Source organism: Candoia aspera, chromosome 12 (assembly GCF_035149785.1).
Source record: "Candoia aspera isolate rCanAsp1 chromosome 12, rCanAsp1.hap2, whole genome shotgun sequence".
NCBI classification, from domain to species: Eukaryota; Metazoa; Chordata; class Lepidosauria; order Squamata; family Boidae; genus Candoia; species Candoia aspera.
In genome coordinates, this window is record NC_086164.1 from 416,802 (window position 1) to 440,829 (window position 24,028).

A 24,028-nucleotide genomic window follows, 5' to 3' on the forward strand; every position below is an offset into this window, starting at 1 on the left:
GGAGCCCAGGGGCCCGTCCTAACCTCCCCCCTTCTTCGGGGCGCAGGGGGGCAAGGATGCGCTTACTCGGGGGTCGTTTAAACTGGGGCGGGTTAACTTCCTCGCCTTCGGCGCCCAGACCCGGATCGGCCCTCGCCCAGCCCAAGAGACCGCGCGCCAAGCTACCCAGCAGGAGGAGGCGGAGCGGCTCCGCGGCTGGGGGCGCGCCTTGGCCGGGGAGTTACAGGATCTGGGCGCGCCAGGCCGGCCCGGCCGGGAGCCTCCGCTCGCCCGCGACACGCCCACCGGGGGCGCCTGCTGGTCCGCCCTCCGGCAGGCAGAGCGCGGCGTAGCGGTGCGTAGCGTCCCGTCCCGTTGATGCCGAGCGGCGCTTTCCCGGCTGCCGCGTGTCAGGCCCGGGGACCGCGGGATGGCGCCATGGAGCAGCCGTCGGGGCAGAGCCAGCGGCCCCCGGCGCAGCCCGAGCCCGACCCGCCGCAGCTGGCGAGCCGACTCCTGGTCTCCTTCCAGTACCTGCACGTGCAGCTGGCCGGCGGCGCGCCCTGGGGCTTCACCCTGCGGGGCGGGCTGGAGCACGGCGAGCCGCTCATCGTCTCGAAGGTGAGTCTTCGCCGCCGCCACTGGCGGGTCCGCGGAGAGCGCGGGCCGGGCCCCTCCGCCGGCGGCCTCCCCCGCCCCCGCCGTGCGGCTCCCTGCGCTGGGGCTCGGACTCGAGAGAGCCCTTTGTCTGGCCGCCTCAGTCTCGCCTTCCCGCCCAGGCGCCTCTCCCCCTAGCTGGCTGGGCGTTGCTCGCTCCCCGGCCGGCCCCTCGGCCCTCCCCGCCTCCGCCGAGCCCGGCAGGTCCGCCCGGCCGGGAGCGAATCGCGGAGGGCTGGGCGCCCGGGGGGCTCGGAGCAGGACTTCGCCGCGCTCCTGGGCCGCGGCGACGCTCCGCCGCTCCGAGGAGGCCACCCCAAGCTCCCTGGCGAGGGGAGGGGGACCCGCAGAGGGCGCGGCGTCCCGGGGGGACTTCCCCCCCTTCCCCTCCCCTCCCCCCCGCGGTTCGGAAGTTGCCGGAGGCGGCCATCGAGGCTGAAGTGCCCCGCTTCGGACCTCGGGCAGCCGGTGGCCGCCTAGGATTTGGTGGTGGAGTCCGGCTCGGCGGCCCTCCCTAGAGCGGGGAGGCCCAGGCCCGCTTCCCTGGAGGGCAGCGTGAGCGGCACGGAGAAAAGCCGGTAGCCAGCCCGAGGCCTCGCGGGGCTCCGCTGCCACAGCCTTGCCTGATGGCGGAGTGGCCGCAGGCCCCCGAGTACCCAGTCGGGGAAAGCCGGGCTGGGGCGGGGCAAGACAAGTTCATCTTGGCGACGGCCACCCTGGGGGCCACCCGCCCCCGCGGCCCTTTCCCGAGGAGCCTCTCGGCGGCGAGGCAGTGGCGGGGCTGTGAAGGGGAGCGTTGCCGACCCCGCTCAGCTGGAGCCCCGCCGGGCTTTGCTCCTTCTGCTCCGCTGGCCTTACTTGCGAACCTTCTCCCCGAATCTTCCCCAGCAGAACCCCGAAGAGGGGGCCTTCTTCCTCTTCTGCCTCGCCGGGTCTCCCCTTTGGGACCCGAGCCTGCGGGGGGCTGGCCGGGTGGGCTCCTTCGCGGGCCTGGCAGACCAAGGGAGAGGAGCCCTGGCGGTGGGGGCGCGGGGGGGCGACGCCGGAGAAGTCACATCACATCGGCCGGCTCTTCTCCCGGCCTCGCCCCCGCCCCCCGCCCCGGCAGGGGCTGGTTGCTGCCGATGGTCCGGCTGGAAGGACCTGCCTGCTCTGTGCTGGTCCCCACCGTGGCTGTTGGGCTGGCTTGGATGAGGCGGCTGGAAATGCAGTTATCCGATGTGCGGCTGGCACAAAAAATGCAGGGCCAGCGAGAGCTTTGAACACAGGATCAACATTCAGGAGAAGCTAGAAAAGTGGTCAGAATCTCCCAAGATGAATTTCAAGAGGGAAAAATGCCAAGTCAGCCTTTAGACAGGAAAAACCAAAGGTGTGAATGTGGGACTGGAAGGGTCATGCTGGGCAGCTGTGGACCCAAAGGGGATCTGGGTGGATCACGAGCTGAACACTGGTGCCGAAAGTGGGATGCAGCTACACAGAAAAAGGGTAAATACTGGCCTCAGCTGCATCAACAACCTGAGCTGGATCAGCCGTTCCTACATTCTTGTCACGGCCAAGAGAGGGCTTGTCCTTCTCCGTCCTGGGCTGGATGGGTCACACCTGGCGCATCACACCTCTCCTGGCTGCTGCATTGCAGGAAGGACATTGGCGGACCGGAGCAAGTCCAGAGAAGAGCCACCCAGGTGATGAAAGGCCTGGAAGGAAACACTTGGGGGAACAGTGCAGGCATGGGACAGGTTTAGTTGGGGAAAAGAAGAGTGGGGGCAGACAGGTCAGTGTCTTCCAGGAAGAATTCCTAGTGATTAGAGTTCTTCTGCGGTGGAACAGGCGGTGAACCCTCCTCCACTGGAGGTGTTTCACCAGAGACTGGTAGTCACCTGGCAGGGATGCTGTAGTCTAGTAGTATATTCCTGCACTGAGCAAGGGGTCAGACTAGATGATCTCCATTTTAGGATTCTGTGATCATTCCCAGGCAGTTCTGGACAGCCAGAGTTGTGCCAAATCGGCCAGGCCCAGACAACTGCCAGCTCAAGGGTTTCCCTGGCTGGAGCCTGGATGACATTGAGCTAAAGTGAATCCAGTGAGTGACCCACTCTGCCTTGCCCAGTGCTAGAGCAGATCTCTGGACCCTGTTCCCTGTCGACTGGCTCCTGAGGCAAGCAAGTAAAAGCTCCCATTTGACTGTTCAGGGGTACTTTCTCCAGGGATGTCCAAGGCTTCTAGCCTGGTGGCTGGCCTGAAGTGGTTCCCCATGAGTCTGTTGTACGTGCAAAGCGTGGTGTGCAATGGAGTGGTGAAGCAAAGGTTTTTAATTCAGAGGCCCCCAGCTCAGTGCTTGGCATTGTGGGCTGGTGGAAAGTCCCGTCTCAAAATAGGCCTGGCATTGGGGGGCTGTGTCGTCCTTGCACGGCCTCTCTTTGGCAGGTAGGAAGCTGTGTGCTCGCCCCTTTCTGTCTGGCGAAGGGGCTCTGGAGTGCCAGGCTGGAAGAAGTGTGGATTTAGAGGGCCAGTGGGGAGAGATGGCCTTGGGCTCTGTCTGAAGTGGCTTCATACATTCAGATTCCCATGACATCAAGTAAAGGACAAGTGCGCCCATCCCTTGGTGGTGTGATGGGGAGACAAACAGCCTGCCGGAGGAGGAAGGAGATTGTCCCTGGTTCTCCTTCTTAAGACACAGCTGCACTCTCTCCCTCTAAACCCGGATTCCTAAATGTGAAATGTCCGCTAGGGGATGCCCTGGGAGCAGCAGAGGGGTCACCCGTGGTGGTGGTGCCTCTCCCTTGCTACCTGCTTCAGGCCCATCTCTGGCTTTGGACCTCCCTCCGGGGTCCTTGGCTCCTGTATTTGGTGCTAGCTGTAAGGACTAACTTGTGACCCCAAGGAAGGGGAGCTAAGCCGTTCCCAGTGCCAGGAGTGTGCCAGGCTTCTCTGAGAGGGTGCCCTGAGGCCAGGTGCTGAGCGATAACACCCACTAGGCAGTGAATGATTAACTGCCCTTGTGCTGACACTGTAGCCAGGGCTGGTGCTAGGGCTCTGGGAAAGAAGGGCCAGAGAACAGATTTCAGGGGCGGAGGGGAGCCTCTGCCAGAGACCCTTTCCCCACAGCACAGAAGCGTTGTCTGTCAGGGCACCTTCTGCCGAGCCCCTGGCTGCAAGCAGGGCCCTCAGCATCAGAGGGGGAGGTTGAGGGGCAGGCCAAGATTTTAATCTGCTTGGGGGGCAGTGCCACCTAGGAGTCCAAGAGGCCTGCTTGGTCGCTAGCTCTCTCTCCACACACGCGTGCCCTAACAGGGCTGTCCTGTGCAGTGGGAGCTGCATCCACCAGCACCTGCACTGCACATTGGCGTGTTTTCATTTGGTCCAGCTCTGCTGCAATATGGTGACCGGGCCTCCCCTGGTGGTTTGTGTCCTTTCTGGGCATGAGGGCCCTGAGGGGAGGAATGCACAGGAAGCAGCCACGATGGCCAGGACCGCTGAGGGCAAGTTGCCAACATCCGAGCAGGCCTCTCCCACCTCTAAGAGTCCAAGCATGGGGTGCTTTCCCTGAGCTGCATAGGCTCCCCTCCAGTTGAGAGGCGAGGCCCAAAAGCTTCTCAAGGTGCCCAGCCCCAGAAGGCTGACTCCTCCAGGGTGTGGGCAGGGCCAGGCAGCGTTTGGGGGAGCGAAGACTCCCTCCTTCAAGGTGCAAGGGAGCTCCTCCTGGAACTGGTGCATATGGCTGGGCTGCCAAGGCCAGGGAACAGTGACCGTCTTCCTCTCTGCTGTCTGGTGAAGTCGCGGGTGAGAACAAGGGCTGCTTTGTGCCATAATTAGCCGCCAGCCGGCAAACTCCCTTTTCTCTGCACATTCAAGGCTGGCCCTGCCTTTCCTCTCTCAGCTTCTTTGGGCTTGCTGCTGGTTCCACCTCCAAACATTCAAGTGGGGGTCCACTGGGGGACCTCAACTGGTCGAGGGGATCCTTCTCTCCTCCTCTGGGGCCAGGAGCACAGGATGGACTGGCCTTACACACTTGCCCAGTCTTTGTGCATTTAGCAGCCACCCTGCTGGGGTGGCCAGGCTGTGTCCCCGCCCCCCCACCGCCAAGAAAGAGCACTGGGGCTGGGTGGAGGGGTGTTGGTTGTAAAGAAAGCCGGGCTGTGGGCTTGTAGCTCCTGCAGCCTCAGTTTGATTGAAGTGCCATGTTGGGGGAGTGAAGAGCAGCAGCTGCCAAGTATCTTTGCAGTCCAAAAAGTGGGGAGAGAACACAGCATTTCCTCCCACAGCTGGAGTCCAGGGGTTCCCTCCACCACAGGCCAGATGTTTCCTTTGGTGGGGGAGATGTGTGCGTCCATCTCTGAGTTTGAAGCAAAGCACGACTTGCAACTGGGAAGCTGGGCAGGGGTTAATCATTGCTGTGATTTGGTTCTTCCTCTGTGGGAAGTGGGTTTTTTTTAAAGATTTTTTATCCCGCCTTTATTATTTTTATAAATAACTCAAGGTGGGGAGCATCCCTAGTACCCCTTCCTCCTCCTCTTTTCCCCACAACAATCACCCTATGAGGTGAGTTGGGCTGAGAGAGAGCGACTGGCCCCGGGTCACCCAGCCGGCTCTCATGCCTGAGGCAGGACTGGAACTTGCCATCTGCCGGTTTCTAGCCTGGAGCCTGAACCGCTAGACCGAACTGGCTTCAGAGTTCTTCACAGTCCAGATAGGCCTAGGCAGAGCCTCTCCAGCTGAGCTCCTGGCAGATTGCCTCTGCTTCCTGACTTCTGGCCTTTGCTGCTGGCGTGGAGTGGGAGAGATCAAGCACAGGTCTTGGGGATTCTGGGTTGAGTTTGCGATTCGGGTTCCCTGGATGCAGAAAATAGAAAATGTCTTTGCTGGGAATGCGAGAGAGCAAGGGAAGAGGTGCTGAGGGTGGCTGTCAGTCCCTGATTATTTCAATTTCCAGTTCCGTTCTCTTGGTGCTGCTGGGTGAAGGGCAAGAGAATGGTCCCGTGTTTTCCCTGACTTGGTGGCTCTTCTGTTTTGTGCAGAGAAGTTAAAAGTTATTTTGGATTCCTGGAGCTGTGCAGGACAAACTTCTTGCCACTTAGCCTTTTACTGGAATCCCATGGTCCACCGACTGGCATCAGGGTGGGAAGTAAAGCTCACAGTCTGATAGACCCCTCCCAGAATTAATGCAGAGGAACCTCCCCCCCCCCCCCCCCCGGACGGTCTTTGGCACAGCACGTGTCTGAGCAGCCTGAAAACTGGGCTGGTCTGCAGGCTTTGCTTTTGGGAGAACAAGCTCAGTTTCCTCACTCCAGTTCCCAGAACTCCAGTCTGTTAGCCACCGAGTGAGGTCCTTCCCAGATTCGGAAGGGCGGTGGGTGTCTAGACACTGTTGCTGCAACTTGTGCGTTCTCTGCCTCACCTGGGCCTGGCGCTGCCAGAAGGTGAGCCTGTTTGCCTGTGGCCCAGGCCCCTCCAGGTCAGAAGCACCCAGAATTCCCCACCCATGTGACTAAATAGGCTGGGAATCCTGGAAGATGTGCCCCCAGCACCTCCAGAAGACCTGGGGGTGGGAGGCCTTCTCACCTGCGGTTTGCTGTATGGTCAGAGGAGTGCAGGAGAGGCAGTGTCTTCTCCAGGGCTGGCTTCATCCCCCGGCGGGGTGCTCCAGAGCTCAGCAGCTGTCATGTCTGCAAGCAAGGCTCCATCCAGGAGTCCTGGCTGCTGCCGAAGCTGCAATCAGTCAGCGAACGGATTCCACCCTTATCCCTCAGCTCCGGGAGGTCTTTGTCTGTCTGGAATTTGCATTAGGCATAGGTGTGAATTGAGGTCGCTGGTCCCAGCAAATGGGGAGAGACTTGCTCTGCTGTTACAGAGTCTAGACCAGGCTGGTTGTAAGAACTTCTAAACCTCAATTAATTATAAATGGCAGATCATATTCCAGACAATTTTATTTAAGTATAAACTGCGTGCTGGGGGTGGGAGGACAAAGATTGTCCCAGGTCTGATACTAGTCTGATATGTGGGGCTACAGCTCCTTTGATCCCCAACTAAGGTTGCCAGGTCAGGGAACTTTTGGTTAACATTTCAACTTTCTTATGGTTGTTAGTTTCACCTTATCCCCCAAAAGTCTGTCCAAGAGAAAGAAAAACTGAAATAATGATTTTTCTCTTGCCAGTTACCGATCACCACATTGATCTTTGAATTCAACAGAGGAAAGTAAACTTTCATGCAGGTGGGGGCATCTGGTATTTGCGGAATGTTCTGGGCACCCTCACAAAATGGCCATTGTTACATAATGTATATTGCCAGGATCGTTCAGGCTGAGTGGCTAGAGGGGGACCTCCCAACTGCTGGCTCCATGGTGGGTCTCCTTGTTGACAGTCTGGCAGACAGGTGACCTTGAGGAGGGGAGGAGAGCCCCTCTCCCCTCCATGATGGGACTGCTGGATGGTGGGCACAGAGAGTGGATCAATACAGCCCAGACCAGGCAGGGATCCGATTTTAAGAGAAGGGTAGAATAAAAGCCAGCGAAGGGCTCCAGGGCCTGGTTGGAGATGAGCCTCTGGCCCAGCCCTCTGGAGAGGACTGTGAGCCACTGGAGAAATCTCTGTGTTCGGCTTCTGTGCCCGGATGCTGGTTTTCTATCGTTTCTTGTATGTTGTGGCTGTGAGCCACCCAGGGAGCATAGAAGATGGTCCCTCAGCCTGGCCAGTTATCCACCACCCCACCCCCACCTTGGCTCTGACCCTTTCAGGTGGAAGATGGAGGGAAGGCGGCCCTCTCGCAGAAGATGTGCTCTGGTGATGAACTGGTGAACATCAACGGCACCCCTCTCTACGGCTCTCGGCAGGAAGCACTCATCCTGATCAAGGGGTCCTACCGCACGCTCAAGATGATCATCCGGAGGTGAGAAGGGAGCCCCCCCCACCCTGGATGGGGGGCACTGCCCATGTGGGCCTCTCCTGCCAGGGAAAGAGTTCTTCCTGGCAAAGAGGTGGTAGGCAGCACATGGCTTTTCTCTGGGGCTCGAGGAGTGCTGTTCTCACCACAACAAAAGGGGCGGGCAAGCGGGTTGCAATCCACTCCACGTGGCTCATGGCGCTGCTCCTGCCAGTTTTTCCAGATGGGGGGAGGGGCGGGGGGCAGGGATGGGTGTGGGGGGGCTCCTTGAACTGGGGTGCTGCTGCCATCCTGTGGCAGGAATTTGGGATCGCATGCTGATCTGCAGTGGGCCAAGGCAGCATAACGCACAGCAGGACACCTTTTTCCCCATGTCAGAAATGGGTTTTTAAAAAACCCCTGGGCTCCTCCTCCTCTCCTCTGCTGCCTCCAGAGCACAGCAGTCCTTCAGGAGTTCTAGTGTTTGACGTTGCAGCTAATAAGAACTGAATAACTGTGAAATGTGAAAGAGGCACCACCGCCTGGGACAAGGCTATTGGGAGGAAAACATGCATAGTTTTGAGTTTCGCAGAGTGCTGTCTTTCTCTAAGAAAGAGAAACCAGTTCAGGCAAATATTTGCCTTCTTTATTTGTCTGGGATTTCTCTACCCGGACAGATCGGTTATGGGTACATAAAACACGTCTGAAGCAGGGGAGGACAGAACTCTGCCCCGTTGGCCTCTGGCAGAATTGCCAGGAACGGGCTGCAGTAATGAAGCCAGACTGCCTCCAAGGAGCCTTGCGGCATGTAGCCCGGCCCTCTGGAAGAGGAGATTTCCCTCTCCAACCCTTTCAACCCAGAGCTAGAAAAGAAAAGTGTGTTTGCCCTGCGGCCATCTGGAGTCCTGACCAGGGGCCTTTGCTCTGGTATCTGCTGCCAGGAAGCTGAAATGTTGTGACCACTTTCCTAAAAGTGAACAAGCCTCATTGGACCACTTGAACATATTCCTGAGTAAACTTTCTGAAACTGCCATCTTACCCTTGTTCTCTGTGGTGAAAATCTTTGGATGCCAAAACACTCTGGAACCCCTATTGGGGACTGATGTGGTGATCCAACAGCTATATGCACGCTTATTTTAGAAAACGTGATATCTTTCCTTCTCTTCCTGTCTATTTGCATCACTCGATGCAACAATTGAAAACAAAATGATTCCATAAAAGAGAGGAAAGGAGCTGCAAAAAGACAAAAACAAAACAGATTAAAAATCTGCAGGGCCCATCACTTTTGGCAAGGCAGAAGTCATTAACCACAAGAGGGCAGGGACACGTGGGGCCTCCCCAATCTGTGGAGGTGCGGCCTCTGTGATGCCTGGTGGAGATGCCCACAGAGGAAGGAGAGCTGGAGATTGCCTTGGAGGGGTGCCATGCACCCTGATCAGCTGCCCTTCGGGGTATAGCAGGCTCAGGGACCAGTCCTAGGCAGCCCAGCTCCTTTTGGGGGTGGAGTCGGCTGGAAAAATGAGTGCCTGCTGCACTTGCAGGGACCAGGTGGGGCTACAGGAGTTTGGGCAAAGCTCTTGGCCGCTTCAGTAGATTCCCACTGCCTGTCAGGTGGATCTGAATCAGTTTGGGATTCTGGAGCCAGGGAGGTTGGACAGGATTATTTTCATTTTTGGGGGGAAAGCCAGAGAACTTGACAATGCATGTGGACGGTTTTTCCCATCCTGAGCATCATGCAGGGGCACCCAAAGTGACATTCCCAGCCCCACCATGCCCGCCCTGTCCTGGGAGTGGAGCTTGGGGGGGAGTTCTCCTTTGGCACTCAGTTGGGGACTGGAGAGAAAGCCCCCTCGATGCTGCTACCCCTGGAGTTCCCAGCTTCCTGCCTCTCTGCAAACAGGGAAGAGCCCTCAGCCCTTTGTGGTGAGGCAGGGGTGTGCTTGCCTTGGCCCCGCAGCACGCTCTTCTCCACCTCAGCTCCGGCTTCTCCTTTGCCCCTGAACTGAGCTGGCAATGATCTCATCCTTCCTGCACTCCGTCCCAGCCACTTCCTCTGTGTGGGGGGGGGCAGGGGGGGGGTCAGGCGTCCTGAAGCTCAGCTGAAGGCCGTTGTTCCAGCAAGAGATGTTCTGGAATCCCGCTCCCCATGCCGCCTGGCCAGGCAAGGGGCTCAGCACTTCCCACCTTGGAGACCCTCGACCACCCCCTTCTCCCCTAGGATGCAGGTGGTCCCCGTGGAGGGAGGCTTCCTTTTCCCAGCTGCGGGGAGGGGAGGGGAGGGGAGGCTGCTGCTCCAAGATCCAGGAAAGCCCGTCCCCCGGGGTCTCGGCTTCTGAGACTACTGCTGCCAGCTCCATTATCTCCCTGGACATCACTTCCTCACCGCTTCCTGGCTGGGAGGAGATGAGGACGGGGTCTGGCTCCAGGAGCTTGTGGGGGCAGGAACCCCTCCCTGCTGAGCTGGCCTGACGTGCAGCTTCCAGTCCCACTCAGTTGCCTGCGGTGGCCGGTGGGGCTGGGCTGGAGCCTGGCACAGCCTCCTCTCCTCCCTAAGGGTTGCCCTGTTTCCTGGGACAGGTACGTATTGAGCTGCGGGGGGTGGGGAGGTCTCCCTTCCATGTCTGCTTGCGCCTGGCCTCATTTTTTTGTGGGGGAGGGGAGAGAATGGTGGGCTTGGCTGGGGTGAAGGAAAGGAGAAGCTGGGTCCTGCCGCAGGGTGTGGGGCTCAGCTTCGCTGCAGGACCTGGGTGGGCAGGCAGGTGTGTGTGGCTCCTGTCGATGCTGCTTCTGCGGGTTCCCATCAAGAAGCTGCTGGGGGTTCGTGGGACCGTTAGTCCGTTTGGGCCAGGCGGGGCTCTGGCCGGGGGGCCGAGTCTCTGGCAAAGAGGCCCCGTTCCCCCTGCCGACCCATGCAGCTCTCCTCTGGGACCGGTTCCACTCTGCACTGGCTCAGGGGCCCTTCCTTCAGGCCAGCCTTCCCTGGCTGGAGCAGCACAGCCATAATGGCACCAGCCAGCACCAAGCCCGGAAGTTCGCTTCCAGCAGGAGGTCACCGAGTGGCCTTTCTGGGCGGCAGTCTGCTGAGCTGGGCTGGTTGGGAACCAGGGGTGGGGGCGGATTGAGATGGCCATGGGGCACTTTGCCACTTGGTGAAGTGGGGCTCAGTCTCCCCACTGGCAGCAGCATCTTGTCCTTCACAACAGGGGAGGGGCAGTGGCCATGCCAGCTGGGTGGGGCCAGGGAGGAAAAGGCTCAGATTGTCATGGGGGAGTGGCAGTGAGTGAGAGGCTTGGGACACGGGGGAGGGCAACGGGCACACTTGGGCATGTGGCGGAGGGGCAGCTGGCTTCGCCTGGAGAGACTTGTGGCCCACCAGACTCCCCTACTTCCTGGCCCTCACTTTCTCTTTGTCCTGGCGCCTGGCAGGAGGAACGTGCCCATCATCAGGCCCCACTCATGGCATCTGGCCAAGCTCTCCGAGGTCCGGACTGAAGCTGCCACCATGACCTTTCCTGCTGACCCCCTCAGCCTCTCCTGGCATTTGGGCTGCGAGACAAGGTGAGCGCCAGAGGGGAGAGGGGGGGAGGCTGGGGGCTCCTTTCTGGCTGGAGGGGCATGTCTCAGCACCAGTGTAGGAACGGGGGGGCAGCCATGTGGCTCCTGCAGGCCCTCTCTCTAAGCAGGGGATGAGGGTATGCTTTCGTCACTGCTTCTGCACCTCCAGGGGCACCACTCATTTTCTCCTGGGCTAAAAGTGGGGAGCAGAATCTGCTTGGGCCGCAGGGAGGTTCACCCCAGCCGGGCCGTAGTAACAATTAGCCTCAGGCTCTGTGCCCCTCGCCTTTGGATGGTGGGTGACCTGGGCTGGGAATGCAGAGAAGGTCCTGGCCGTGCCCTGAAGCCCCAAAGCTTTGCCATGTGCCTGGCTCTCCCCACTTGGCTCTCCCCACCTACAAGTGCAGTGTAGGTGGCTCTGCCCCACCTACGCTGCACTTGTAGGTGCAGTGTAGGTGGGGCAGCCCCAGCACCTCTTCTCTGCTGGCTGGCTCCTTCTCAGAGCTCTGGCTGAACCAGGTACAGCTATGTCCACTCCTGGGCATTCCTGATGTGGAGTGTGACGCTGGGCAACGTTTCCCCCAGAGGCCTTGATGCATTTTGTCCCGTCGGGAAGGGAGGCAGCCCAGCGGCACTCAGGCTGCCAGCAAGGAAAGGAATAACGGCTTCAGCTCCTCGCCCAAGCGGGCAGGAGGAGCTGCCAACTCTCCCTCAGTTGGAGGGTGTGACATGGCAGGCAGGACCCACGCACCCTTCCCTAGGTGGGACTGTCTCTTTCAGAGGACACGGAGCTGCACCCTCTCCCACTCTGGGCCAGGCTGGCCCTCTGTGGTGCAGAACCCACAGCCCCCCCAGCTTGGCACCAGCTCTCCTCATCCAAATGGGAGGGGGGGCCTGGCAGCAGTTGGACAGGAGCCCTTGGGAGACTTGGACTTGTGGTGCTCCTGAGGCCCCAATGCATCAACCACACTGCTGATGCTGATGCTGATGCTCCTCAGTGGCATGCAGGGGCCTCCTGTGCGGGCAGGAGGTGCTGGGCTCCTGGTGGCAGCTGCTGTGCCCTCCTTGCCCTGAGAGCCTTTCCCTGCCTTGCCTGCTGCTCATCTGAGTCCCAGGGATGAGCAGATGGTAGGATGCTCCCCTCCTGCATCCAGGCAGGGGGCAAAGGGGGCTCGCAGCCCGAGAGGGGAGGGCAGGGGTCGAGGGGGTCAAGGGAGGTGGTGAGTCTCAGGGCCCGACAGGGATTAGCCCTGAGGGAAGGGCTGCTGCCGCACCATCGAGCAGAGAGTAGCGGTGGGCCAAACGGAGTCGGGCTGGGCGGGGCTGCCTGTCCCTGCTGACGCGGGGGCCCCCTTTCTTCCCGCCCCAGTGACCTGCCTTTGCCGTGGGACCCTCTTTCTCCCCACTGCGTCACAGAAAGGAGCGGCTCCCTCGAGAGCATGGGAAGTCTGGACCCGCCTGGCCGGGCCTACTACGAGGGCGGTCTCTCCCCCATCGACCCGGCCCTGCGCCAGAGCCAGCGGGACTCTGCCTACAGCTCCTTCTCCGCCAGCTCCAGCACCTCCGACTCCGCGCCACGGCCCGAGGAGAGCGGCCCCGTGGACAGCGCCCAGCCCAGCCAGCTGCCAGAGCCCCGCTACCTGCAAACGGGTGGCGAGCTGGCAGGCCCACCCCTCCCAGCCCCTGGCACCGGGCTCCCCTCTGGCACTCAGCCAGGCTCCCTTCCCAGCCCTGCCAAGGCAGCTGCCGCCCCTCCCCGGCCACCTGTGAGGCAGGACAGTCTGCGTGCGTGTGGCTCTCCCCCGGAAGCCCCGAGACCCCCCTCCCACACAGGTCCTTTGTGTCCCGAGGGTCCGTGGAGCTCGGACTCCCCCCTCTGCACACCCGGTGGAGATCCCCACGGGCCCGGGGGGAAGCTGGCCAGCACAGGCCCCCTGAAGGACTCTCTGTTCACTGACCAGTACTACCTGCTGAGCTCACACACAGAGCAACACCCTGCGATGGAGAAGGGCCCGCCAAACCCTCACTGCCCCTTGGCTGAGGAGAACACCAGACGCCCCTCGGGAGGCCCCCTGAAAGAGAAGGCGCACGAGGCGGAGCCAGACAGCCACAGAAGTGCCCCATCTCCCTGGGAGGCAGGCTGGGCTGGGCCCTTGGGCCATCGCCACAGCATCCCAGAACACTTGCTGGTGGCCGAGTTGCAGGCCCTGGATGTCTCCCGTGGCCAGGAGGGCCCTCGCTGGACAGTGTCCCCGCTGCACAAGGAGGAGAAGAACCTGCCGGCACCAGAGCCGTGGCTGAGTCCAGGCCACCATGGCCAGGACACCCGTGGACGAACAGAAGAGCTGGATCCTCTCCCAGCTTCTCTGGGGGGGCCGCCTTCTCCACCTCGGGGTGCTTGCACAGCACTAGGGAGGCCCCAGAGTGCCCTTGCTGGCCTGGCAGGTTCCCCGCCGCCACCACCATTTGGAAAGGCCAGAGCCGCCCCATCAGGCCTCCAGGCAGCCCCCACCGTGGATACTTTGCCAAATGCTGCCAGGAGCCCACCAGCTGCCCAGAAGCGGGGCTCGGCCCAGCATCGCTCTGCACACACCCGCCGACGTAGTGACCGCTTTGCCACCAACTTGCGGAACGAGATCCAGTGGCGCAAAGCCCAGCTCCAGAAGGCAAAAGGCGTGAAGGTGCTGGGGTGTGAGGTGGAGCCTGCCCGAGAGACCGAGGAGCCCCCTGCCCACACCAGGGCTCCTGCCCCACCCCCTCCCTTGGGCTTAGGAGAGGGCAAGCCCCATGGCTCTTCCGGGCTGCCGGCTGTGCCCCCCAAGCACTGGGGCTCCGAGCTGAGTGTGTTTGGTGGGAAGAGCGCACCGTGCAGCCCCCAGAGGCCGTCTGGGGACCTGATGCCCAAGGAGGAGACCGCTTGGCTGGAGAAGTCTCTGCCGCCAGCCCGCAGAGGAGGCCGCTGGCGGTGGTCCCCGGAGCACAAGCTGCAGCCTCAGGAGTCGGAGCCAGAGCCATCCTCACAGCCACCTGCGGAGGAACCCGGCCTTCTGCCTTTCGCCGACCGGCGGAAGTTCTTCGAGGAGACGAGCCAGCCGCCATCCTCCAGGCCCACGGGCTCCCAGCAGGGCAGGCTAGGCAGTGCACAGTCCCCCGAGGCAGAGAAGCCAGGGACCGCCGAGCACAGGGGCTCCCGCCGCCACTCCCTTGACCAGTGCTACTGGTGCCCGGCATCGCCACCCAGCTACCAGGACTTCCGGCCAGAGGTGCTGGGGTTGTGCAAGCCCCTGGCTCGACACAGTGCAGACCGCGAGGGTTGGCGGCCTCTTCCTTGCTCTTGCACCCTCCGAGAAGCCTGCAGCTACAGCTTCCGGGAGGAGTGCGCCATGCTGCATGCAAGGAACGTGCCAATGTCATCCAGCCACTGTGCCCACCATTGTCACCCCTGTCCCTGGAGCTGCTGCAGTGACTGCTGTTGCCCAGCTCAGCAGAAGCTCCTGGAAGACGGCGGTCCCTGGCAAGCAAGGAAGCCTTTCCAGATGGTAGGTCGAATTCTCAAGTTCATCTTGCCTGTCAGCCTGGTCCATCCAGGTTCCCAGAATATTCCTTCCTTCCTGTACTTCCCTTGGAAAGGCAGTCTGGTTTTGGGGGAGCAGGAGGCATCCTAAGAGGGTGGTGGCAGGGAAGAGGAGGACCTACAATGGGCTGTGAGAATCACTTCGGGGAAGAGGAGGAGCCACAGCCAAGGCAGGGGTCAGATAAGAGATACCCCAGCCCAAGGCAGGAGGGGAGTTTGAGGAAGCACCTCGGGCTTGACCCTCCCTGGTCCCCTCTAGGATAAAGGCAGGGGGGCACGTTACTGTAACCCTATAATAAAAGTAGTCTCAGTATTCGTGGCTTGGTGTTCGAGTCTGGCTTATGGTGCAGGGCTGACATCAACCGGTTTAGCAGCAGGAGACCTTTAGCGACAGGCACGTGAGGGTGGCTGCCCACCCCTTCCCAGGGCTGCCCGTGTTCCGCAGGGCGTCTGGCCGAGGATACTTCTGGGTCTCTCAGGCCAGAGGGGGAGGCAAGACTGGCAGCTGGGGGGGGCTGACCAGGGTGGGGGGAGAACACCTCAGCTGCTCAAGCGGTGCAATCCCAGAAAGGGTGGGATGGGCCTTCTTTGGCTACCCAGGCTTCCCCCCCTTTGCCAGGCCAGAGGGACAGAACGTCAAGGGCCTCCCAGGGGCTCCAGGACCTGTTCCATCCAGTCGCCTCACTCTCCCCTTCTGCCTGCCAGGAATTGCCGGTGGATCAGTGGGAGCCCCCCGCCATGGACAGAGCAGGCAGCCAATCCATCAGGTAAGTGGTTGCCAGGCCAGAACAGAAAGGGGGGGGGGGATTGGCCCCAAAGAAACTGGGGCAGGTTGGCAGTGGCCATTCCCTGGCCCGGTGTTACAGGATGCTCTGAATGTGTGGCGGAGGCCCTGCAGATCCAGCTGGGCAGCTCCGCATTGCTGTCAGAGTCTGGAGAAGGTCCGGGGGAGGCTTCTGGAGGGGACTCTTGCTGGCTGTAAGAGCACGTCCTGTTCATCCCCTTGACCTGTGCCTTTGCCACAGGCGGTCTCCTTCTGTGTCAGTTCTGGGCTTGAAGCCGCTAGCCGGTGGCATTCTTGGCTGCCTGCAGCTTGCTCGGGCAAGATGGCGGAGGGTCCCTCGTTGGCGGGAAGGGAAGATGCAGATCTGCGCTGGCCTCCCTTTTCCCCGCATAGAGGGTGGTTCCCCAGAAAGGCTCAGGGGATGGGCAGCCCTTCCCGAGACAACGGGCAGGGCACGTATTCTCTGAGAGGCGATTCGGAGCTGGTTGTCATGGCCTCCCTTGTCAGGAGTTCAGATGATGGCATTTGTGTGCACCAGTCTGGCACCTGCCTGGCACCACCTCCCTAGAGTTGGTGCTGCTAGTATGGACCAAGCCTGTCCCTTTGCTCTGGTGTTTTTTGGGGGGAAGGAGACGAATTGGGTAGTTGCCTCCGAGAATCAGACGGCTCGTGCGAGAGACCAGCTTGTGGAATCAAGGCAGCACCCAGCGTGGCTGCAGTTAATCTGCTTTTCTCTTGCAGAGTGAAATTAGTGTTTTGGCCAAATAAGTGGAGCCCAACAGCTGAGAGACCCTGGTCACCTCCTCAGAGGGAGGGTGTCTTGGCAAGCAGCCCCCAACCTATTGAGTTTAAGGGGCGATCAGCTCCTGCCCACTGTTGGGTCTCCAGCCCCCTCCTCTTTCTTCCAGTCAGCTCTTGCAGCACAAGATGGCCTTTGCAAGGGTCAGCCCATTCTGGACCTGCTTTGAGCGCGCCGAACCAGCCTGGTCCCCTTTCTGCCGGGCTGCGTCCACACGCAACCTCTCCTGGGACTGCAAACAATCAAGATGGGCAGTGGAGAAGGTTGGCTCAGAGGCGGGCCCCAGCGAGCTGCGCAAACCCTGCTTGCGCGAACGGGCCTACTCAGAGAGTCACCTCTGCGTTGAGCCGGCCGGCATGTCTGCAAGGGAGTGGCGAGAAGTCCCGTTGGCCAAGCTGGAGGAGACGGGGCAGAAGTCGCCCTTGTGCCAAGCCAGGAGAAAGGCTGTCCCCCCTCCACGGCCTCCTCCACCCAACTGGGAGAAGTACCGCCCCTCCTGGGCTTCACATCAACAGCTTCTCCCTGCCCAGGCCGGCCTGCCCGCACACTCAGACGACTCTTGGGGCCCCAACCAGAGCGGCCTCGAAGCAGCCAGGCAGCGGTCTCGGAGCCTGCCTGCAGAGCGGCTGTGGAGCAACAGGCCTCAGCTGCAGAGCCCACCACTGCCTTCTGTGGCACCTAGTGGTGCCCTTTCCCTCCAGGAGCAAAACAACCACCACTTCTACTGCCACAGTTCGCCACACCGGAGCCTGGAGTGGCTGATGCCCGAGGCGAGTGGCCAGAGTGGCTCTCCCAGGCAAGTGGCCTCACATTTGGCCTCCAGTGTTCAGGGTGCCAAGTGGCTGGAGGGCGGAGTTCGGAAGACAGTCCCAGGGGAGGCATCGGCTGAGTAACGGGGCAGCCAGCCGCCCTTCCCACACAGGCATTAGGTCCCCCCTACCTCAGTTGCAGTCAGGCAAGGAAGGGGGCTTGTGGCAGCCTCACAGGTGAAAAGGCCCCCCTCCCCCTTCCTTTAAGACACAGAAGTGCACAAAAGCCCCATTTAGGTCATCCTCCAACCTGCCTGGGTGAGAGGAACAGCCTGGCCTTGACAAGAGCTTGGCTGGTTTTGTGCTTAAAGGGCAGCCACTCCCTTGGCGGAGGAAGCCACCGATGAGCACCCTCTGGACGAGGAGCAGGAGAGGCCGGTTAGCAGCCCCTTGGAGCCATCCCCCAGCCTGCGTAAGTCCGTTCTGCTTGGGGTGCGGCAAAGGCCCCACTGGGTGAGTGGTGCTGCGGGCTCACCCCTCCTATGCCCCACAGACCCCCCACACTGTGTGCCAGCGTCCAGGGATGCCACAGGAGAGAGCAGCTGGGCCAGCTGGAGGGCAGGGCCGCCCCCCTCACGCCTGAATTCGGAAGAGCTGATGCGAGACGTGGCGGGCAGGGACCGCTCCCTGGCCAGAGTGCTGAGCTCTGGTTTGGGGCTCAGGTCAGCAGCTGAGGTGATGGGCGACCTCTTTCCTGCAAGCGATGGCCCCCCATGGAGAGGGCAGGACTGGTCTCCACTGGGGAGTGGACCCAGCTGCCCTGAAAGGTAGGCCTCTTTGGGCATTGCAGAGTCTGGGGGAAGGGGTGAGATGCAGAGGGTCCCGAGGCGTGGAACAGTCAGCCTCAGGAGAGCCCACGTGGCCCACGGTCAGTGCTTGGACCTGGCTTGGGGAGGGCCGATTCTGGATCCCCCTTCCTCCGCCAAGGCAATCCTGGGCCCTTAGCCTTCTTGCAGGTGGCTGGAATCAGAAAATGGGGGGAAACCACGCATCCTGCCGCCCTGGAGCAGTGAGAGATCAACGTAAATTGCATGGGCAGGGGGGCACCTCCGCTGCTTTCCAGCTGCAGCACCCGTTTCCTTGGGTGGATGCAGAGCCTCCCTGCTGGTGTCAGACAGAAGAGGAGAGTCTCTTCTCCCCCCTGGGCTCACACCTCCCATAACACGTTCTCTTGGCGTAGGCAGCAGATGCCCCTGGAGCCCCCAGCCAGCGGAGGAGCCACCAGCCCCACCACCTCCTTGACTTATTACAACCTGTCAGCAAGCAAGGCCGAGCTGCTGAGTAAGACGATGGACCGGTCTCAGGTGGCCACTGCCGGTTCAGAAGAGGAGGAGCTGGACCCTGACCTGGCGCAGAAGAAGGTGTGCTTTCTCCCTGTCCCGCCCCAGCCAATCAGTGCCCACAGACGGCTGAGCTGCAGAGGGTCTGTGGGCCAGAGAGCCGTCTTGACCCTGGCAAAGCTGCGGGGAGCCGAATGGGGGGGCCCTTGGCTCCAGCTGATCGCCAGGAGCTGCTGCTCTCGGAGGAGTGGCCACACACCCCCAGCAGAGCCAACAGCCAGCCGGCCTTTAATTGGGGCTGGACAGCCTTTGCTTTCTGAAACACCTGCTACCACCACCACCCCCTCTGAAGGCCACCAACTGAAGCTTGCCAGTGAATGCAGCACCCACTGGCAGCCACTCCCAAACGGGGGCCCTGCTCCCTCCCTCCCCCAAGTTTCTGGGCTTCTCCAGGAGAAGGAAGTCTTCATTTAAGTTACCAATGAGATCCTTTGAAAGCTGACTCCAGCAGCCCTGCGACAAGGGGATGCCCTCTTCTCTGGGTCTGATTCCTTCTGCTTGTTTGAGGGGTGCCCTGGAAGGGAGCAGAGGCTGGCTCTAATGTACCACTCCCTGGTGTTTTTCACCCATTGTGCTGTTTTCTTCCACCTGGCAACACACATTGGCAGCCTGAATGATGTGAAACCCCATCCTTGGGGTCTAAAATGCTTGGCTCAGTGGAGAAGTCCAGGTTCAAGCGGCTGAGTGAATGGCCTCCCCTCCTTTCCTTGCATGCAGCTGAGAAGTCAGCAGGACAGGTGCGGCTTCTCGCTTCCCTGGCTGGCCTGAGCAGCTTAGCAGCTGCCTCCAGACCACCCCAAGGCTCCCTCGCAGCTCAAGGAAGCCGACTTCGGGCCCCCATAAACTCTCCTTTGTTCTGCCGTTTCTTTCCTGCCTCAAGAGATGCTCTTGATCTGTCCTGGGGATCCAAACATGTTTGATGCGCTCTGCCGGGTCCTGAAAATTCATGGTTGGGCCGAGGAGTCCCCGTTGGAGGCGAGCCCACCTCTTCAGGTTGGGAGGCGCGAGGGTTGAAAACCGTGGAAATGCTGACTCAGCCCTGAGCCGGACCGATCTTTCTGCTCTGCAGGTGCAGCTGATTGAGAGCATTGGACGGAAGCTGGCAGTGCTGCAGGAGGCCCAGCAGGGTCTGCAGGATGAGCTGAGTGCCAATGTGGCCCTTGGCAGAGAGGTGGAGAACTATATCAAGGAGGCTTGCAAGCCCCACGAATTGGAGAAGTTCCGCCTCGTCATGGGCGACCTGGACAAGATGGTCAACCTGCTGCTCTCGCTGTCCGGGAGGCTGGCCCGGGTAGAGAATGCCCTTAGTGTCCTGGATGCAGAGGAGGGGGAAGAAGAGGAAGAGGAGAAGGTAAGTGGCTGAAGCGAGAGGGAAGGGAGGCTGCTGGGAAGGGGCACTGGCCATGCAGCAGAGGGGGGCTTGCTTGGGCTGCTCTGGGGTCCCTGCATTGAGCCATCCTTGCTGAGGCTCCAGCTACATGTGCCGGGATGACAACCGGGCTCAAAGAATGGGAGTCGGTGTACCCGTTGCATGCAGACTGCAGGGTGATGTTTCTGTCTGCAAGGCTCGAAGGCTAAGCTGCCCCTTATATCACTTGCCCTTTGGTTTGCGGTGCAGCCGGTTTGCCCCCCACCCCCCTTTCCTCCCCTGGCTGGTGCACCAGTGCTGCCTCCGGGGTCCCATTCTGGCACACTACCTGCCTGGCTTGGCAGCAGGGACAGGCTCCTTGTCTGGGAGGCCCCTGGGTGGCCGGCACTGACCAGCTCTCTCCTCTTCCTCTCCCCTCCCCTGCCCACAAGATGGCTCTCCTGGAGAAGAAGCGGCAGCTTTTGGCGCAGCTGGAGGATGCCAAGGAGCTGCAGGAGCACGTGGCTCAGCGGGAGCAGCTTATCTCTGCCAGTGTCTCGCGCTGCCTACCTGCTGAGCAGCTGCAGGACTATCAGCACTTTGTGCGCATGAAGTCTGCCCTGGCGATCCAGCAGCGGCAGCTGGACGAAAAGATCAAGCTGGGCGAGGAGCAGCTGCGGTGCCTCTGGGAGAGCCTGCCCCGGAGGCCCAGAGAGCACTAGGGGAGCCCCCAGACCTCGCTGGTTGGGGGCTGACTGCAGCCTGCGGGACCTCTGGTGACTTCCCATGCTCTGGAAAGCAGTGGCGCCTCCTGCCAAAGAGGGCTGTGCCAAATAGCCATGCCCATTCCTCTCCTCCATGGCCGGGGTAGAGGGGCCACCCACGTGCCCGTTGCCAAAGAGATGTGCCCACCTGCACTCAGGACCAGCTGTCTGGCTGCTGCTTAAGACAGGCAGCCATGGGAATCCTGGAGTCACCCTGGAACGAAGAGGCTGGGGTCCCCACAGCCTCCCCCGAGACTACCTGGCTGGCTAGATGAGATGGCCCCACTGTCTCCATCCCAGCCTTGAGTGGACCAGGGAAACTCTCCCTCACAATAATTGGGGAGACCTTCCTAGCCCAGCTGTGGGACCCACTGTTCACCTTCTGTGCCTACAACTCTTGAAGGTGCTTTTTCTGCTGGTCCACGTTATTTATTTTCCTCTCTGCTGTGTTAGGGTTTGTTTCCAAGTTAAATCTGGATTTTGGTCGGGCGAGGGCCAGGTGGCTGGACTGGCTGGTCAGGAGCATGACACATGCCGTTTGGAGCCCACATCTACAGCAGCCCTCTGCACCTGAGCTTCACTCGGCAAGATTTGCCTTGGTCCAAAGTAGCACTGCCAGGCTTCGCTGCAACCCATCACCTTCTGTCCCCACCAAGCACTTAAGGCTGCTGCTTCAGACTTCCCATGGAGGGGAGCAGTGTGCAGATCATCAGCGTGAGACATTCACCTGCCTCACCTCGCCTCTCTCACGCAGTCAGCTGGAGGCTGAGCTTCCAGGCCAGAGTGGGCTCAGGTGGCACCTGTCCAGCAGCAAGACCTTTGCCAGTGAGAGAGCGCAGGAGATGCTCCCTGCAGCACCAGGGCCGTGTGAGGATCAGTGGGGGAGGAGGACCCCAGGAAGCTTCACCAGAGCAGCCTCGGAAAACCCTTGCTTTGCGGTGGGGCATGGTCAGACTCCCTTAGCCAGAGATCACAGTGGGGCAGCAGGTGTATATGTGAGCCTGTCTTGTCTTGTGAGCTGTGCGTCCTGCTGGCTGCTTTGATCTACCCGAGGGATCAGTGGGCAATCTGGCTTCAGTTACTGGCTCTTTCCCTAGCGTTTGGCCAGGCAGCCCTGCTGTGGGAGGGGGTCTCCCTTCCCACCTTCCTGCCGTGGCCTGAAGCTGAAATTCCCTGGCAAGAACGTTGGTGTGAGGGGAACTGGGGTGGATATGCGAGGGCTTCTCTTCCCACCTCCCCTGCATCCGTGGCCGGAGGAATGTGTTGGGATCCTGCCATGGCTATTCTGACCCCCACATCCTCTTCCTCTCCATTGTCCTTGGCCCAGCGCAGGAAGCCCGGTCTGCTTGGCTTAACCTCTTCAGCACTGGGCTGCCTTGAACTCCTGGCTGTGCAGCCTCCCCTCGAGGAGGGAGGGAGGGAGATGCAGGGGGCAAGCCAAGCTGCCTTACTGCTCCGGGCCTTGAGAGGAGTGGAAGTCCCACGGCCTGGGCACCTGGGGAGCAGGGGAGGAGGACTGCATGCTCCAAGTAATCTTGCCTCTTTGCCCCTCCTCAGCCTTCAAGGAAGGAGGCCTGGCTTTCCAGAGCAGCTTCTCCACCTGCTGCTCCCTGAAGCTGGGGCTGCGGCTCCCCTAATGCTCACCAGCAGCCCCCAAGGTGGCCGAGGCAAACCCGGTAGCCCCGGCCACTTGGGCCTTGGCCGCATCCTGCCTTGGGCCCCTCAGTGGGATTCCTCGTCCTCCAAAGGGCCGACCTGGCTTTTACTCCTGTGGGGAAGGCTGGCCTTGAGGGGCTTGAATGCCTGCCTGTTGGCATCCTTCCGGAAAAGCGCTCAGAGATGCAGGCGTTTGGCCGCCCATCGTCACCGGTGTGCCACTTGGTGGTTGCCTTTGGTGTCCTGCACTCAGGCTGCTTTAGCCTCTGCTGGGCCTGGGGAGCAGGTGTGAGTCAGATGTGCCTTTTTGAGAGCCGGGGGTGGGGAAGCAGTGGACCAAGTCGCAGGCCAGCCTCTCTCTGCTCTTCCCAGGCAAATCTTGGAAACTCACCTTCGGTCTTCACCAGCCTGGCCTCCTGCCACACCCCACACCCGCCCGGTAGTTCTTGCTTCTTTGAGACCAAAGTCTTTTGCAGGGAGTTGGCTGTAAAAGCGTTACGTATTTGTGCTAATTGAAAAGAGGAGGATATGTTGTCTGGTCGCTCTCAGACGCAGCTTCTGGCTGTCCAGCACGGGGTTCTTCATCAAGTGGGCTTGCAGGGTGGTTCCAGAAGGAGCTCTGCATAGCTTGGGACGTTTGCAAATGCCAGACTGCTCTCCTTCCCCTGCGAAGTCCCCCACTTTTTATGGCAAACACGTTGCTCCTCCCTGCACTTACTTGTAAGAACAGGGGTGCCCCCTGCCCACTCTGGTCACCGAACCTGCCCCTCTCACCATTCCTGGCTTGCTCCGAGCAGCTGCTCTGCCTAAGCAGCCCCTCCTCAGTGCAGGTGGAACCCAAGTACCAACTCTGAAGGCATGTTGCTATGTGATTAAATGCTTGAGTTGCTGGCTGTAATTTTGTGCTTCCTACACACCAAAGAATCCATGGTTCCTGTCCAACGTTTCCACAGCAAGATCTCTTCAGTTGTGTTTCCAAAGGTGTTTTGACACCACCTCCGGCAGCTTGTGCCTCGGCTGCGGGTGCAATTATGGGGATGGGGGAAAGGCGGAATCACATTTTGCATTAAATTGGTGCTAACTGGGTCTCCAGCTCTGCATGGCATTTGTTCTGGAGGAGGAGTGTCGGAAACTGGCCACGGCCTGCTCTGAAAGGGAGACGTGTTTTATTTGTGCAGTGCAAAAGGGGGGAGGGGGAGGGGGTGTCAGTCTCCCACTTTCTAAGGGAAAAGCATCATGCAGTTCTGGCTTCTTTGCCCTCATGGCAAGGCTGGCTTGGTCTTGGCAGAGGCAGCTGGCCAGCAGAGGGCTCAGTAGCAAGGCTGCCTCTGACCACGGACCAGGGCAGCTGGCTAGATTCCCAGGATCATGTTCTTTGCATGATGAGGCACGGTGGGCGGCTCTCTCGAGGCTTCGGGTGACTTGCAGAGACAACAGTCCTGGAAAGGTGGACAGGCTTCCGTGTGACGCAGAGCAGAGGCCAGGCTGCAGCAGCTATAGGGGACCGGCCAGTGCATTTGGGGCCTAAGGGGTGCAGAATGCCCTGCTACCAAACTCGCTTGTTGCAGAAAAGAGCCATGGGTGCTGCATTTAATAATTCTGATCGCTTAGGATTGTGGAAACAGTGGAAGTAGGGATCTCTCAGAAGTGCATCCCAAGCACAGCTTTCGGACCTTCATCAGCTTATGGATATGACATGACTCCCCCTTAGTGACCAGCCACACTTTGCACAAGCAGACCTGCCCTTTCGCCAGGGGAAATTGGGCTGGCAGGTGCCAGCCCAGCCTCCAGGAGCTGCCTCTCCATCCGTGTGCCACTGTGAGGTGCTTAATGGGGCTGGGCTGCTCAGACCAGTCAGGCCTTTCACGATTCGGGGGCTCCCTTTACTCCTTGGGTGCTCAGCACCAG

The 24,028-nt window shown here is 60.5% G+C and overlaps 1 protein-coding gene across 1 annotated transcript; it reads left to right on the forward strand.

The window, feature by feature from the left end:
• The first annotated feature begins 103 nt into the window (after positions 1-103).
• SHROOM4 (shroom family member 4) lies at positions 104-23,206 on the forward strand. The gene is made up of 11 exons (XM_063313743.1): positions 104-600; positions 7,367-7,518; positions 10,918-11,049; positions 12,416-14,585; positions 15,326-15,387; positions 16,313-17,092; positions 17,324-17,424; positions 17,506-17,779; positions 18,193-18,373; positions 19,422-19,703; positions 20,153-23,206. Exons 1-11 carry the CDS (start codon positions 358-360, stop codon positions 20,420-20,422), a joined length of 4,647 nt encoding a protein of 1,548 aa, XP_063169813.1. The 5' UTR covers positions 104-357; the 3' UTR covers positions 20,423-23,206.
• Positions 23,207-24,028: the final 822 nt, after the last annotated feature.